Source organism: Perca flavescens, chromosome 11 (assembly GCF_004354835.1).
Source record: "Perca flavescens isolate YP-PL-M2 chromosome 11, PFLA_1.0, whole genome shotgun sequence".
NCBI classification, from domain to species: domain Eukaryota; kingdom Metazoa; phylum Chordata; class Actinopteri; order Perciformes; family Percidae; genus Perca; species Perca flavescens.
The window spans coordinates 20,486,657-20,504,654 of NC_041341.1; the positions used below are offsets into that span (position 1 = coordinate 20,486,657).

Genomic DNA, 17,998 nt, shown 5'->3' on the forward strand with positions numbered 1-17,998 from the left:
GTGGTAACAGCAGCATCTTGTACAACATCTAACAGACCAATAGCCAATGAGCTACTACTGTAGTTCTTTAGTTGGTTTGCAGTCTTGGATACCTGGAAAACACCTTCATAAAATGGCACGGTTGACAGACTGTTGACAGACTTATGGAAATATGGATTTTTGTGTTTTACACCTAATTATAAAGACATAGGCCTATTTTACTCCTGTGTAAAATGTATGTTAACAAACAAAAGTAACAGTTGTTAACTGCATCTAAGAATGTTAACTTTATTTAGTTGGATTTAGTTGTGTGTTAGTTTGTATATCAAATCTGTCAAACACTTTGGGGGTGTTTCTTAACTGTCTATATTAGTTTTTGGTGTTGGGGCTAATGTGATCAAATCAAAAGTCAGTCAACATTTGTGCCTCGCCTAAAACTTGTCCTATTCACACATCTCTAACAATGTTCACTATTTAAGGAGCTCTAATATCCTCATTGACTTCCACGTGAATCATCATTGCCTGATGAATATCTGAATCCGATAATAAAGAGTGAGTAATTGAATAAGTTTGCTTCATTTCGCTGAATCTGGTAGGACAGTATTTGTGTTTGGTTATTGCATCATGCAGGTGGCCGCCCACTAATCACTTGTAGTGAACAAATCAAACGGATTGTTCAGCTGCAGGCGTTAGCAACAAACTGGATTGACTTTTCAGACAGAGATAATTTATGGCCAACCTGCCTCCTCACTGACGCCAGTAATGGCTGGTCTCCAGGAATTCTGCCTCATCACTCACCAACTCACCAATTCTCAAACATCCAAAAGCCCTCACCCAGCCCAGTGAGTTCCATGTGTGTGACTTTCTAAACAGATCAGGCAATGAGTGAATCTCTCAGCAATTCAGCTGCTGAATCAGTTGTTGTGTTGATGTATTCATGTATACAACCAATAGTTACTATTAGAAATATATTCATTTTTTTTTTTTTGCCAAAAACTTTTTACAGTAAAAATTGTTTAAAAGAAGGAAATCCTCCAAGTGCTTAATCAATACATTTATATATAAAGATGGAGCCAGAAAATAGAAAACAAATGGTGAAAACATGCAAAAAATTGTTAATACATTTACAAAAGGTATGACTATGGCAGGTTTTCAATCTCCTCATCATTGTGACAAGATATTGTATGTCCAACAAATAATGAAAATTGTTACGATTTTTTTTTTCACTTTGTTTAGACCCCGAGGCAGATTCAGACACTGGCACACTGGATTTAGAGTAGAACGTTTTTTATTTGGCCTAAGCCGAACTTTGTCCTTGCAAGTGGAGTGTGAAATGGTGAACAGGTGAGGCGGCTATCCTGGTGGAAGCAGATGGCATCTGGTGGTGGGGAAGTGGTGCTGGCTGGTGAGCCAGCACCACTTCACACACACACACACACACACACACACACACACACACACACACACTCACACTCACACTCACACTCACACTCACACTCACACACACACACACACACACACACACACACACACACACACACACAGGAGGCGGAGACACAGAGAAAGACCTACAGGGAAACAAACCGGAAACACTGGGAAAGTCTAGAGGTCACAGACCAGGGCTGTGACAGAAAATTACAGAAATTACGTCAGTGATTGAGTGTTTTCATTAGCTAAACCTATTCACTAAAAGTATTAGGTGTTACCAAGCCTAATGGTGATATCTCCTTTCATTCATTTTTGTCATACTAGTTTCCATCCCTATCGAGACGCAATTTGTTTGTCTGTTTTTTTATTGCCAACAACTCCAATGAAAAGAATAAACCAACAATTCTTTAGTGAACGTAATACTTTCACTACTGAATACGTTCAGACTCTTTTACCCATACCGCTGAAGACGGAAACCTTTTTTAAGAAATAGGCGTGCAAATAGAGTTTAAAATAGAAAAGTCTGAGTAACTTTCTTAAACAGCTAGACACTGTGGTTTTTAGCACACATTTCTCAAACACACTATTTTTAGAGGTGGATTAATACATATTTGGTATGCTGGTAAATGTTTTCTGCACCGGGATGGTGTGTGTTTACCTTGCACGGCAGCTCTATTCTCGTGATAACACAAGATCACACGATAATTGCTGGATCACATACAGTATCACAAAAATCTGAATTGATTAATTGACAATAAGAAAAATATAGAGTATTACCAGATATATCCTTTTATGTAGGCTATGCTGAACAGTGAGAAGACCCATTTATGTCTATGGGATCAACTAATGTATCTTTAAAAGGAGGAAAGTAAACAATAAGTTTCCAGTGATGGTAGTTTAATACGCTGTTATCATTGGCTTAGCATTGACACTTTTTTACTGAACAAACATTTTCCCAACTTTAGCCCACATACATAATGGTTTTATTATAGCTGGAAGCTTTTTTATCATATTAATCAATCATCTCTCATGTCCCATCTTTGAATAGTAATAATAATAGTAAAATGCTGTATAGTATATAATTGTATATTAGTAGGAAACACTGGGCTTCCAAAGCCCTCCGAAGCCTCTAGGAAATATTGTTTTCTGCCGAGGTACCATGCCAACACTTGCCTTTTTTGTCAAATTAATACTTATTACTGATGAAAATTACATTACATTATCAAAGAGGGTCCAAATGCCAAGGTAAAAGTCAAGTGTCAATTTTGGAGAAATATTTACTTGTATGGTCTGTGTTAATGTGGTGGACTCAGTGTAGTGGAGGCTTTGGCTTTCATCAAGTCACTACTGTACATTTAAAATTAGTAGTGCTTTTACACACTTTTCTATACTGTGGCATTTAAGTGTCAGATTTCATCATATTGTTTCTTTATCTGTTTTTTCAATGTTCAGCCATGATCCACTCTGCTGTAGCAAAGTTAACTAATTTATAAGAAGCAAGCGACCCACTTTCCACACTTAGACAAAAATACACTGTGTTGTACAACAGTCTCAGTTGGGTCCTAGCACCTGCCTTACTGTTGTGTCTTGAGGAAAAATGGTAATGTTGCATTGCAAAACAGTCACTAAAATGAGCTTCCCTGTGCAGTGTGTGTTACTTTGTTTATGCTAGTTGTTGCAATTGTAAATCTAGATCATTTACCTGTGGGGATCATCTTCCCTTTATGTGTTTTCGGGGCTGTATTAAGGTGCTGTCACAGCATTTAAATGAGCGTTTTGCTTCAGCGAGAATGAAGAGTTTTTGTCAGCCTCCACTCATCGTGGATGATTAGAGCAAAATGTCTACCCATCTTGACTGGAGATCACCACAGCTCCAGATAACATGCCCAGTGATTGAAGGTCGCAATATTTTGAATTCTAATGGGGCTGCGAGATGAATTGCCTGAAATAGACTGTAGAATCTTCCTGCTTCCTCCTCATGCCCCCCCTTTCCTGTCCGCTGTGAAAAGAACCACTGGGAATGGCAAGGCCCGATGATCATAGAATTATTGGATGGTGATTCTAAACCCTTCAAAGAGGAGTTGCTATGGAGATCTCGCTCCAAACTGAAATGATTCACCTTTGAAAGGCTGGAGGGCCTGAAAGCTGAACACATCATTGTTCAGGTGGCGGTTGGTTAGGAAATTGCTGGTGCCTGTGCAATCAGCAGCACTATAGTAGTTAAGGATCTAAAAAGGTTTGTTCTCTGAATGATGTGGGACAACAGTAGTGTGCATATCGCGGTTCCTTTCAATCAAAGCACTCTCATGCTCCATGGTTTGACAAAATAAATGAAATCACAGAGGTTAAGCTAATGATAAGGGAAATTAACACTGTTGTTTTTTGCCAGAGTTCATGAAAACTGGAGCCTCGCCAGTACATTCACTTTTCTACTACACACAGATCTTGTCTGAATGGCTTTTCATGTCATTTTTTTCAGTCAGTGATATGAAACATTTTGGAAAGATGCACCTTTAATACCTAGTTTGGTATGAGAAACTGCAGTTGACTTGCCGCGACTCTGGAAGACTTGGAGTTAAGCACTGAAGTCATTCTTAAAAAAGGAAGATGTGTTCGGAGATTTGCCGACAGGATACGGCAAAAGATTAATCTATCAACTAGCGTTGCTCTGGTTGGCTGTGCGTGCAGAGGGAATTTGAAAGACAACCGTTTATCCCGCCCCTTGGATTGAGCCCTCTGTGAGTTCCCAGACCCAACATCTTGATGTGGGTCTGGCTTGTCAGGCTAGCAGTTGACAGTAGATTACATAGGAATTGGAGACACCTTGTGAGGTACAGATATTCATATAATCGAGCCCTGTGATTTCACTGTGATCTATTTTGGAAGATGGGATCAGGTAGAAAACATGAATGTTTCTCTGATGGGCTCAAACCCACCATTTCCTTATATCAAACTGCTTTTTAGCAGCAAATATATTTCCCATAATTGACATACGCAAATAAACAAGGCGGAAAATGCCACAAACTCTGTTACAGTAGCAGTGTACTACAAATTGCTGTCAATTTCATGTATCCTTAAATTAATGTCAAGAAGATATTTCCTGAATGAACATAAATACCCTTGTGTGCATTGCCAGTGTTTCTATGCTAGGGAGACATCCATAATGGGCTTTTCCTGACAGGCCCATAAAATAGCTTTTACTGCTCTGAATACCAGGAGAATTGCGGCACTGAGTTTGCATGGACATTTTAAAAGCAGTTCAAGGAATGCAAGTTCTTTAGATCTGCTCTTACCCATCTTGCATGTGAAAACATGCACAGGAAGTTAGAAGTCAATGAATACTGTAATTTAACTGAATTATGTTGACCACATATGCTCCCAGGTAGCAGCATCAGAGGAAGCAGCTCAATCAGTATTGATCTCGACTTGACTCAGATGACTGCCTTGTCTGTGTACCTGACAGAAAAGTAATGATATAAGACAGCTCGAGCTCGCTTGGTAGTTTTAGATGTTAAACTTGTACAAACTGGAAATAGATTGCTAATTTAAAATTTATTTATATTAAAAGATATGTTCTTAAATGTGTTGAGTGACATTTTGCATGAGGTCAATGTTAACGAAATTGACAAAGTTACTAAAATTAATTTTTTTTTTTTCTTTTCTAAATGTTTTTCATTTGTAAATGTCAGTTCATGGAGTTATATCTTCTCAGGCTGCACCAGCCTATAGTGCCGCTCAGGCTCTAAATCCATAATTTTGCAGAACTTAGCCTGATCCTTAATCATGCCATTGAACCCCACTCACCCTCTAGAGACTAATCCTTTTGTTCTGTCAATAAAGGAACACCTGTCAATAGTGTCTTCAAAACATCATAATTTGAAATGAAGCCGTAAAATTCAAATTGTAAGACAGACCTGACTCCTGAAACTGGGCCTTTCCAACCTCTTTCTTCTTTTTTGTCTGTTTTAACTGTCTTGCATGTGGCTTTGTGTGGCGCCACAGACTCATAAGAGCGGTCTTCACAGAGCCCTACCCAGACCCATTTGTTAAAGGACTAATTGTGAAGATTGCCCCCTCAGATTTCTCTCCTCTCTTTCACCTCGTCCATTTGTTCTCCAGCTCTAAGCCTTGAATGGGACGTTGGTAAAGTAGATGTGAATGTTAAATTAGGCGAAATTAATTAAAGCAAATTACTTTGGAATATGTGGCAGTCAGAGGAGAGTGTCAGTTGATGAATAAATAGTGAGTGATCAGCTGCTCCTGCTCTTTGAAAGCCACTTAGAAATTTTGATTTATCAGCGTTTTATTAGGGATGTATAACAATAGTTAGAAACTGCCGATTACTTATTTAAGAAAGTAAAAAAATGTGTTATGAAATGATTGTGCTTGCTTTAGGCATTTAAACATTTTAATAAATGGACTGACATATAGCCATTGTCATGCATTCATTAACAGTGATTTGTACTAATCATGAGTGGTTTATTAACCATCTGAACCTGTTTTAAACCTTTTGGTTCCTCATTAATATGTACTAAATTCAACAACAGACTGGTATGCATTTTCCATTTTGAAACACAGTGTATTAAAACTGTGCATCATAATTGTTTATAATATATGTATGGTCTTGCAGCTAACAAAATGATTACATTGCATTATGTTTTCTGAGTTCATGCAGACACAATAGCAAATTTTCATTCCAATCAGTGCTGAACAGGGAGCTGGCAAATTGGAGCAGCAAAACAATAATTCCACTGATTAGCCCCTTTCTGTGTGGCGTAAGCGAACTGTTTATACTGTGGAGTACCTCTGCAAGAGGAGAGGAACCAAAACAGCCTGATTAGGCAAAGAGTAATTGGATAAGTTCATTTTACCATGAGGACAACGCACAGGATGACAGCTTGCACAAAAGTCTACAGTTTCTGTTGACTCACATGAGTAATAAGGATTTTTGGTTGTCTGTCATTTTTGTTGTTAAGCTTTAATGTTTTAGATGTGACCGATGAGTGATGCAAAATTGTAAAAATAGTTTAGTTTATAAAAAATCAAGAGTGTGTCATTCCTTAATTTAGATGAAGAACAAGATATGATATTCTGTGTATGTGGAAGATCATTAGAGGGCTTTATATTGGTTCAGTTAACAATTTAGTGTCTTTACAGTTAAATAACACTCTGAGCTGGTCTCTGAGGTCTACAGCTATGTGAGGCTGTGCTTTTAGCTAAATGCTAACATCATAATGCAAACATGCTCACAATAACAATGCTAACATGCTGATGTTTAGCACATCACGTTTACCATCTTACTTTAATGTGTTAGCATGCTAGTTACAGTTCATCCTATGGGAAACAGAAATTTCTACAAAATAATATGGCAAGCCAGTTGTCGATACATTTCACTCAAAACCACAAATGCTAAACTTGTGGGGGCACTAGAGAAACGTCAGGGGACCGCCCAAGTTATTATAATTCATCCTCCGGGAACCATGAATGTCTGTACAAAATTTTATGGCAATCAATCCAACACTTGTTATATTTCAGCCTGGACCAAAGTGGTGGATTGACATTGACATCCCTTGAGCCATGCAGCTAAAAAACACTTAGAGATGGTCTCGGGGGCACTGTTTCAGGTTAGTGAAAGATCTGGCTTCATCTGTAGACAACCAGGACATTTATCTGATTAGTGAAGATGCAGTGTTGCACTGTTCAGACTAATATGTCTGATAACTTCATACATAATGTAGCTCTGCAAAGTTTTGCCTGAATCTTAGGTATGTTGTTGCCCATGATGACTAAGCACAGCTATGAATCATCAATATTTCTGACACGTATCACTGTTAGAACTTGTTGAGAGACGATGTGGCAGCCTTGTGATGAATAGTGCGAATCACTTAGGTGACGTTATTATCTTGCAGGGCTTCACCTGTCAACAGACCTTCACTGTTCAGGTGTCACAACACATGAATATGGATTGTTGATAACGTTTAGTGACTCCACCATGCACATTCCAAACACAGTGTCCCTCAACACGGCAATACTTTAAACCAAGTCATCATTCACCTGACATCCACTTCCCTGTTGAATGAGATGGCACTCCCATTATGCCACAGTGTAAAACCTTACGAGTCACTGTTGACTGAGTTACAAAACATGTTGAGCCATATTTAAAATCCTATACATTACTTGTAAGTCTAGCATGGATCTTCTCCAGTGGTGGAACTACTCAAGTAGTGTACTTGAGTAGTTCTATTCATGCTACTTGTTGAAAATCTTTTAGATAACACAAAACTGATCTTCTGTTGTACTGAAAACAACAAACTCCTCTCAACTCCTCTCTCCCCATTCGCTATCCTGTCTTCCAGTAAGTCACCTCAATTTCAGAAGGAGACTTCACCATCTTTCCATGATGTGGTCAGACACTTCTAACAAAAAAAACCCCAGCAGTTTTAGTCGACGTACAGTACATTGATCGTGTGCATTTGCCCTATAGCATTACATTACAGCCCGGTTCGCAGCGGCCAGTTTCAGCGTTGTTGCTCAATACTGGACTAATTTTAAAGATTTTTATTCACATTAGTCAATTAGACACAAATGCATGGGAAAATAGAGTCCAGATTAAAAAATACAGAAATTACCCTTTAAATAAAGGATCCAAATACTCCCTCCACCACTGAGGCGTTCTAAACCCCTTTTGAATTGCAAAATGAGTGATAATTTTAAAAAACAAACTGTGCACCAACTGTATTCTTTGTAAATGAAAGAACATATTGCGGTCCACAACAGTTGCCACTGGTAATGTTAAAGTCTGTCACTCTCATGTGACAGATGTAGCTACCCATGTCCCCCTCCCTCCCTCCCTCCCTCCCTCCCTGGAGTATCAGGAGTCCTGAGAGCCGCTGCTGGCTAAATGGCCTGCTTCAGAGCCTCATTACCTAATCACCAGCACAGCCAAGACGCAAATGATTAGGGAAAGACTGTCATCTGTTGTATATGAATATTGACATTTTTGTCTTAAATCGTCACACTATTGTTTATTTCTCATATTTTTTTTAACTTAATGGCTAATCATTTTAAAGGAGAATTACGGCCAATTTTTACATTAATCTTGATCACTATAAATATGCGTGTACTTTCGTTTGAAAAAAAACCAACCTGAATCAGTGCAGGCAACACAGAGTAGCTGCAGCAACATGTACAAGCTTCCACTGAGCTAAAACGGCAGTTGTCAGGGCAAATTTAACAGACACAAAATGCAATTAAAATGTCTGTGCAACATGAACAGGGCCCTTACGTGACAACAAGATGCGTTTTCAACTCAGACATTGTTTTAATTCACTTTTTTTTGTTTCGATTCTGCTGGTAGATAGCTCGCCCTGTTAGATGTTAGCTGCCGTCCGTGATAAGTGTGTTCAGCCAAAATATCACGCAGCAGTTCCGTGTGTTATTTGTAGCTCATCCATTTTGTGTGTGATCGATCTGGTGTTGGTGAGTAGGAGACTTGGCAGTGTCGATTTGTGTGGTAGTTTCAGCCGTGCTAGCAGGCCCGACCGGCCAGCATCCTTGCTTCTGATTTCTCCCCGCCTTCGTCGCCTCCCACTCCCGAAAACAATCCAGTGAGAGCCCGGTGATCTGGCTATGTTCTCCAGAGGACAGGTCATGCCTTCGCAACGAAAGTTTATTCCCCCTCAATTTTAAAAAAAACATAAAAATTGGCTGGAATTCTCCTTTAAGACAGAGGGGTAGAAAATACATGACTAGACACTAGGAATGGGCATGATTAATTGACGATCAATAATTGATTATTAAGAATTTCGTCAATGACGTTAATTTGTCATTGATTAAACTAATACTGGTTGCATTGCGTAGTGTGAGTCTTGAAGCAATTAAATTAATTTCACAGTGTGGCAGCAATTAAACATTTTACCACTCTGGGGCGATATTTGACTCCATACTCAGTTACCTGGCTGCGAGTTTCCGTTTTGATTTCAAAAGTAATCATGAAGAGGACACGGCGAAGTGTGGCGTGGGACCATTTAGATTTATTTTTTTTAGTTCACTGCAAATACTGAGATGCCGTGTATAAGTACAACACGGCCACGACTCAAATGATGTAGCCTACCACTAAACAAAGTGTATCCGAGCCTGTTATGGTGCGTTCTTTTTGTCCACCGAAATCGATCTACAAGTCGTTTTCCGGAGTTACGAACCGGAAGTTGCAAAAAGAACGCCCCCGAGGTCGTATATACGACTCGTCAAGTCGTCTGAACTCAGAGGACCCCGAGTTCACTTTCAAAGATGGCTACGTCGTGCATCACACGTAGTAAACATTGTGGTTTTCTACAATTTTAAGCACTTTTGTCTTTGTTGTAACCAAATGAAGAAGTCATACACATAGCACTGTATACTGCTACCTATAGGCATGTCGCTACAGTCTTATTATGAGTTAAATACCGCCTAATTAGTTATTTTGTAGCTTGTGCAGCTGAAATTGGCTAGAGACGCTTGGTTGCTATATGACAACAATGGCCAAGTCTTGAGCAGAAAGCAGAGCAGTACCCGCGGTTATTCATTTTTCGACACGGATGTGACGTCACACTCAAGCTACTAGTCGCCATTACAAGACAAAAAGAACGCACCATTAATGTCACCCTGCTCTCAGTCTCAACCTAGCATAAACTCAGCATTAGCATGGAGGAGCTGCGATGCACAACAACGAGCAGAGAAAATTACCCAAGGGACCTGCAAGTTCATTGACATGGATAATGGAACCAGCATATCACATTTCGTCATGATGTACCATCACCAGACTGGTAGAAACTCACTACGAAGAACGGAATAAGGTTCCCCGGGTTGGCCAAGTTAGCGCGGAGGTACCTGTTTTCGGCGGCTGGACTGACATTCACCAGGTAGCGGTCATGTCTCACCCCAGATCATGTCAACATGCTTATCTTTCTCAACACACATCAGTAGACTGGTGCAGAAGTTGTATCTGAGTTAGCCTATTGGTTATTTTTTATTAGGCTTTTGTCCCGTGCCTTGGATAGTTTTGAGTTACATTCTGCTTAAGAACGCCGGCTCGCAGCTACAGGTTCTGCTGCTTCAGAGCACCCCACCGCAGCGCATATATCTATAATCTATATCTATATTTATAACCTCCAGTTTAACTGCCACAAGTTGTTCTTCTTGTAATTAAGATCTCATCAAGGAAAAATACGCTTATTACGTATTTTTGTATTTTCATTTTATTTATAAAAAGTTAAATAAATAATGAATTTTAATATAAAAATATTAATGATTAATCGATAGTCGATTGTTAATTCTCCCGATGATTGACGAAGAAAATTTAATCGAATGCCCATCCCTACTAGACACCCCCTACATCATGCAGTTTGACACAAGCCTGTTTTGTTGCAATTAAAGCTAATTTTAGTGGAACTTACTTTGACACTGTAAGCTGGTTTCTTACAGTTCTGCACACTGAAAGGAAAGATTAAATATATTCCATAGTATATTTTTTTTTTTTTTTATGACTTTCCTGTGACTCCCACTGTGCTTTTTCATGTGAATGTTCCCCATATTCTCTGCAAAAAGCTAGTGATTTTTTGGGGCCAAATCTAATCACTCTTTTACATTCAATCTCAAGAAGTCAATTTCATTGATTCTGTGACTCTGATTCGGTTGCTTGTACTATATGTGTTTATGTAAAGCAGTGGTGTTGTTGTTACTGCTGAAAAAAAATTCTATACTGATGCTCTCTTTGTGTTTGTGCCGCAGGTGCTTTTGAGGATGAGGATATCATCCATGTTGAGGGGACAGTGGACCCAGTGAGGGATATGGAGATCATCCACGAGGAGCTGAGGCTAAAGGATGAGGAGATGATCGGCCCTATTATTGACAAGCTCGAGAAGACGGCCATTAGAGGCGGTGACAAGAAACTCAAACCAGAATACGTGAGTCAATGTCCCAGCAGGCCCTCTGCTCCCCCTCACAACAAGGCACAAATAATAACCCTCCCACACACATGGCCAACGAGAAAAAAAAGTATGTTTTTTTTAATCTCCCTCCAATAAGTCTCACCCCTCCCCCTGCCCCATTTTTTTTCTCCCTTTCTTGGATTGAAAGTGATCAGGGGTCAGGGGTTTTCTGCTGTAGAAATCATTAATAGAGAACTACTTATTCAGCTGCTGACCCTGGGTCACAGCACTGGGCTAATGAAAGTGTTTCCACACCGCTCTTTTCATCTTAAGTAATACTCATCACTGGCACAGCTCTTGCTCATGCTTATACACCTACAGCAGCTCAGGAAAATGTATAAGGCCATACAGTGGGTGACACATATGCCAATACCTCGCTATGAATACCGTAAATGTTTAGAATATTCTTGACAGAGGATTGCTCAGTTATATGCAGCGAGGTGCAGGGCCAAATGCAGGGTAAGATCAGGAAAAGAAATCCGCATCCTGGATCATTCAGATGGTCATATTGTTAAGGTAATGAGGCTGAGCAGCCAATGTTAGCAACGATTTGGTTGTAAATGTCTCATGATGCCCCTACAACATCGGAGCAGGATAGGATGGGCTAGCACGCGAGGGGATCTGGCCTTTCACTTGAAGCGGCATGCCCAATTTCAGGCCCCGACACACCAAGGCTCTGACCACTCATTACACTAACGAGAGGGGCTTTTTCACCTGCTGCAGAGGCCCCATGTTTGGTTGCTTCCCCTCAGACTAACCCCCCCTTACAGCCAACAGCACTTCCCCACACCCCTGTAGCCCCACAGACAGGAGCCATTCAGGCTAGCCAGGTGGCCGCTTACGCACATAATTGCTAACAATTTTAGGCAATGAATAAAAATGATACATTACTTGTCAAAGGTTGTGCACACGTCGGCAAGTGAAATCTATAGAAGACCTCTTTAGATGGCAAAGAATGGTGCTTATCAAAGGCTGCAGCAAGCTTTTAGATGGGAGGGATTCTGTGATTGTCTCACAGGCTGTGCCTGGCGTTTGACACGCTCAGCTGTGCACAGACACATATACATGTTTATGTAAGCATCTATAGGCAGAACATGTGCATCAAGACTTCATTTAAAATAAATGTACATTTAAAAGAAACAATTGTGCTTGTATATTCTTCTGTAGAGCCACATCATGCTATTAAATAAAAGGGAAATTCTGTGTAGATTTTGATTACTTCCCCAGATTTTCCTCTTTGCGGAGTATTTTGCAAGACATTTGAAATCAGATGCCATTTCCATTGTTGCACTCAGTTTCCTATAAGCTCTAAGGGTTTTTATGTGGCCTGCAATTCCATGAGCAACAACTGATTTTATCTTGCTTGTAGTAAATTTAAATAATTATTTTACCATTTACATATCTGCTTATTGTCACATAGTATACCTGATATGATTCAAGATGACACATTCACACTTATAGAGCTGGTTTAGTGGACACAATAGTATAATGTCCTAAAAGTTCTAAATCCATTTTTTTAAACATAATCTTTCACATGTTTATCCTGGCAGTGGAGGTGAAATAAAATTAGTGATTTGTTATATGAGAAAAAAATATTAAAATGATATGAAATTCTGGAGTAAATATGATAAAACCACACAAATATCTATGTTGCATTTAGTAGCTTCTTTCAAAAAAACGTAGGCAGAGTAGGGAATGTCATGTATATGTATATGTATATATATATATATATATATATATATATATATATATATATATATATATATATATATATATATACATATATATATACCGCTAAACGATATATAGAAACACTACCTTACCATATCACTCTGAGAAAGAATCAATGTATATATTAGTATTTAATATGCGGTATAGTGTAATACCTTGTGCATGCGCTCCTAAAAGGATAACGAATATTTAAATAGTTGAATATTTGTGGTTTGTGACACAAATTAAACATAGTGTTTTTGAGGGCATCTTGCTTCTTTTCTTTAATGTACTTCCTGCTGGACATTGGGGAAAGCAAAACATATACAGTAAGGGGATGATTAATATTGTAAACTAAAATGGATATCTGTTAGCGAAAGGATTGCTGTTCTATTAGATAGGTGGGGGATTAATGGGAAAAAAAAACGTTGAAGGTTTTATTGGTTTGAGTTTTCATACTGCTGCAGCTCACAGTTAAGGATATTAAGAAAATGTGATTTTGTAAGAAAATAAACAACCAAATCAGAAATTTTGAATTTATTATAAAATAGTATATTATGGTTAACATTTGCTGTCAGGGTGAAAACCTCACTGAATATTCCATTGAGAGTTTCAGCTAAATTTATGTGCATGTTGCAGCACAGGGCTCATATGTATGCGTTGTTATAAAGATTTAAATCAATTTTTCCGGTGCTGTGTTTACAAGAACAATGTTTCATTGCTTTTGTCTGTGTGAATCCTCAAAATCCCTATCCTTGCAAAACAATAATAAGAAGCCGGCCCACCAGCGGCGCTTCATGGTGGCAGGCATATGTGTTTGACCCCTGTGGGACCTATATGCCTTTTATTAACACCTGCCTGTTAGAGGAGCGCTGCACGGCGGCTGCGAGCTGATGAGGGAAACCTGGAGCGGGTTCAGCCTATGTCACTGGCCGTTTGCTGTTTCCATTTCACAGATGATTAATCTCTCTGTGAAGACTTGGGACGGCGCGGGCGGAGTGTATGCAGCTCTTCCTGCGCTCTATCCCGCTGGCTGCACTCTGGCTGCCTGACTAAAAGGCCTTTAGAATTCCTGTGGAGAGAGATGTGCAGAGAGTGAATGCAGCTGGCTGGGGGTCAGTGTGTGGAGCTTTTTCTGCCATTGTGTAATTGAGGCTCTGGCAGGATTTTTTTCCTCAGTTCTTTCAAAAGGGAGTGTGATTGTGAAGTGCTGCAAGGGTTTGGGGAGGGAAAAGGAGGTAGGGGAGTGTTGCAGGGGGTGGGGGAGTTTTTATACGAAAGGGGAGGTCAAGTTGACAGGAACAAAAAGAATGTGTTCCGCTAATTTCTTTGGGGCTGGATCAACAATAATAGGCTCAATTTCTTTATTACAAATTTTATAACTACCTCCCTCCCATTTTCCCACCCTTTTCCGCTTCCAGATCCTGTCAAGACCCAGTCTTGCCTGTGGTCTCAACCCACAAGTACCTCAGCAATGAATGTGGCATACATAGCTGGAAATGCTCAATATTTTCTCCAGAAGAAACAGTGAATGATTAGCACTAGTGCTTATTCAGTATATAACTACATTCTGCAAAGTGCCTGAGGAAGGACCAATAATTTACACCTAACTAACCAAGTTCCAATTAGTTTCCAGCTATTGCCAATTCAGTCTCCTCTCTCTTTTCTTTTCATTAAACAGTCCCGATGGAATATTGATGTTCAAAACTGCGACTTTAAGCGAGACACCCCAGAAGGCATTTTGTCATGATTTAAAGGAGGGAAGGGGGCCCTGTGCATGCCATCCCTGTCAAAGCCAGGCCACTCCTGCTTGAATGCGAGCACAGCCATTGTTCATTTTGGCATCAGGATGCCATGCATTTAGGAAATAATTACCCCCATACCCTGCTGGGTTTATATTCTTTTTCATCTCCTTTAATGGCTTCTTGTTCATTCTCTTTAAACCCCAAACAGGACGTTATGTGCAAAATCAAGAGCTGGGTAATGGATAAAAAGAAACACGTCCGCTACTATCACGATTGGAACGACAAGGAGGTAAGCCTTTGATGTTACAGTCAAATTTATTAATGTGATTTATCTTGGTAATCTTTTCATTTGACCTAAAAGTACAACTGCTGTTTCTTCCTCCTCTTTTTTCCATTTTCCATTTGTGCAAGTCACAAGTTAATATTATGCAGTCTTTTGTTGGTTGTATTTTGACATTACTTTTGTACAAGCTAATGACATCTGGCCGTGCTGATCTTAATTTAGAGGCTTTATAGTCACTCCCCACAGCGCCTATACACCAGACCCTAATTTGATTTGGCTTCACTCTGTCTGTGCTGTTTTCAAAGGCTACTTTGGAAAGTTTGGATTCTCAGTACTTGCCCTTTCTGTCTTTGTCACAGATCGAAGTGTTGAACAAATACTTGTTTTTGACATCCAAACCAATGATATACCTCATTAACCTCTCTGAGAAAGACAACATCAGGAAAAAGAACAAATGGTAAGTGCTTTGAACAAAGGCGGGAGCCGACTCATTGCACTTATTAATCATCACCAAAGAGCGTTCCTTCTACTTATGTACAGAGTTACATTGATTTCTACTAACTTTGATTGAATCTGCATTTCAGCTATAAAACGTGTGTGTGCATGCGTCTGCGTATGCGTGTGCTAGGGTGTGAGAAGTGTGTGTGAGTTGGCCTCGCTGATGCACTGAATGTGGTCTCTTGCTGACAGAAACGCTCGTATCTTTGCGAGAGGATCTGCCTGGAGGTGGCACTAAGTAAGCTTTAATACAACATCCAGCTCTGCAAACCCCAACCAGACACTGCACTTCATTAAGCACATACAAGGACATACATGGTCCCAATTTTCCATCAAAATTTGTCATATCATATGGAAGGCTTTAAAGGACTAAAAACAATCATTCAAAGCCAAACAAGAATTAATATAATCTGGAGAGAGCCAATAAATCATAAGGATAACACTGTTTGAATATTATACTATGTAAAAATGTTTTGCGCCAAACATTTGGTTTTGTCTGCACATGTTGTTGCTCAAGTAGTTTTACCAGCGTCACTTTACAGCCATAAAATTCCCATACAACAACTGAAGAAAAATGGCACATGCACTTTTTACTTTGGAGGTGCAAGATTATTTATAATGTGAATTTACTGAGGATGACCTTAAATGCACTAAATAATACTTCTATACACTTGTATAGTAATGTTGTCACAATGTGGCCACAGTGAGAGCAGATCTAGAAGGTTGCTGTTAGACAGCCATTATATCTGAAAGGGCTACTTTTCCACACCACAGCCATTTTGTCAATAACACTAACTTGTGGATTGCTATGGCACTTTTCCAATTGCCCTCTAGGCTTATGGTGTCAGTTTGTACAAAATTAGTTTTTAGTGCTTTGCTTGGCAGCGTTGTATTACAAGTGAAGTTGTTTACCTATGACTGTTTGTTAAAATGTTCCTGCCATGAAAGTATGAGTGTCAGACAGAAGGAGGGGGAAGAGAACTCATAAATCAAATGATTCATAGCATGTGGAACATCTGTCATCAGTAGGAAGAGGGTTTTTTTTTTCATGTTGCGTGTGTTTGCCTTTTTTTAACTATGTCAAACGCAATAAATCTTCAGCATTTTAAACAGCCAAACAGTAGTGCTCAGGTGTCCTGAGGGCGCCACGATGAACAATGCTGACATCAAAGTGTTGACGTTTGACAAGTGATGAGTCACTTCCCTTGTCCAGAGAGGGGCTCACACCTGTATGGAGATGATTACAGGTAGATCTAGCTGGCTCTAATTGTACAATAAATGCTGCTCTCAGCCCTAATGGCAGCTAGTCTGCAGCAGAGACGCCAGACTGCCATTTGGCTGTCGCCATGCTCCCGTGTTTTTCCACCAGCACAGTTGAGATGATGATACGGTTAAGGACTATTCAAAGCAAACAGCAAGACAAACTGCAATCTCAGCTTTAATGTGTGGAGGAAAAGAGGGTGAATCCTTGAATGAGGCAAACAAGCCAATCTTATCCGTGTCTTTCAGGACATCCATTCAGGCCATTTCACAGGTTTTTTTCAAGTACTCTTTTATATTGTCAGTGTTTTGTTCAGTGCATGCTGCCAATCAGGCTTTATGTTAATGTTAATAATTTTAGCAGCATGCTCCATCGAACATTATTTTATGGGTTGAAAGTATGTAAGTTAATTGATTTCATTATTACAGACACTTAATTGCAGGTACACACAATTGATTATTGCAGTAATGCTTTGCTTTTTGTCTCACATGGTAGAATACAGCAGTTTTATGAAACTTTTTCAGCCTCTATAAACAGTCCATTGTTAACCAAGATCATCCTGTTTGGAGTGTGGGAACCACATACCAAGCTGCCCTTGTTTAGACAAGAATACACGGTATTAGCTTTAGCAAGGCATCATTAATGGAGGGATCAGACGAGGAGCAAGGCCTCCTTTCATCCCCAGGTTCTCTGCTGGAGACAGTACATCATTTACTGTTGAGAGGAGCACATGGCTCCAATCCTATACAGTCTATGTGTATGTGTATGAGAATGCGTACATGTGCATGTTTGAAGTCTGTTTCAGAGGCGACTCCATGCTCATTTGGATGCTGGCGTAATTGCGGTGTGGAGATCAAAGGTTTGCTGGCCGAGTGATGTTCCAGAGGAGACTTTACCACACAACCCTCTCCTCTGTGCAGAGGGGGCCGCCTGCTGCTCACCGCTCCCCTCTCCCCTCTAACCATGCACTGCCCCCTGCACATCCCCGCTCGTAAAAAATGATTAAGGCCGCATTTGTCATGCGTTTATGACTGAGAGGCATTGCGTGATAGGGAATGGCATCTACAAGAGTCTATCAAGAGGCTTTCTCCTCTTTCCTCGGCGTCAGTGAGCTGCTTGGAAGACT

General features: G+C 39.9%; 1 protein-coding gene across 2 annotated transcripts in view; it reads left to right on the plus strand.

Annotated features, from left to right (window-relative positions):
- Positions 1-17,998, plus strand: part of LOC114564586 (obg-like ATPase 1) — a 50,016-nt gene that overhangs the window by 16,845 nt on the left and 15,173 nt on the right. The window contains exons 1-4 of one of the 2 annotated variants that reach the window (XM_028592013.1): positions 10,037-10,307; positions 11,176-11,351; positions 15,039-15,119; positions 15,473-15,570. In XM_028592013.1, coding sequence (XP_028447814.1) covers positions 11,235-11,351; positions 15,039-15,119; positions 15,473-15,570 — 296 coding nt within the window. In that variant the 5' untranslated portion in view covers positions 10,037-10,307; positions 11,176-11,234. Of the gene's footprint in view, positions 1-10,036; positions 10,308-11,175; positions 11,352-15,038; positions 15,120-15,472; positions 15,571-17,998 lie in introns of those variants that run through there. The other variant, XM_028592012.1, reaches the window with a different exon arrangement.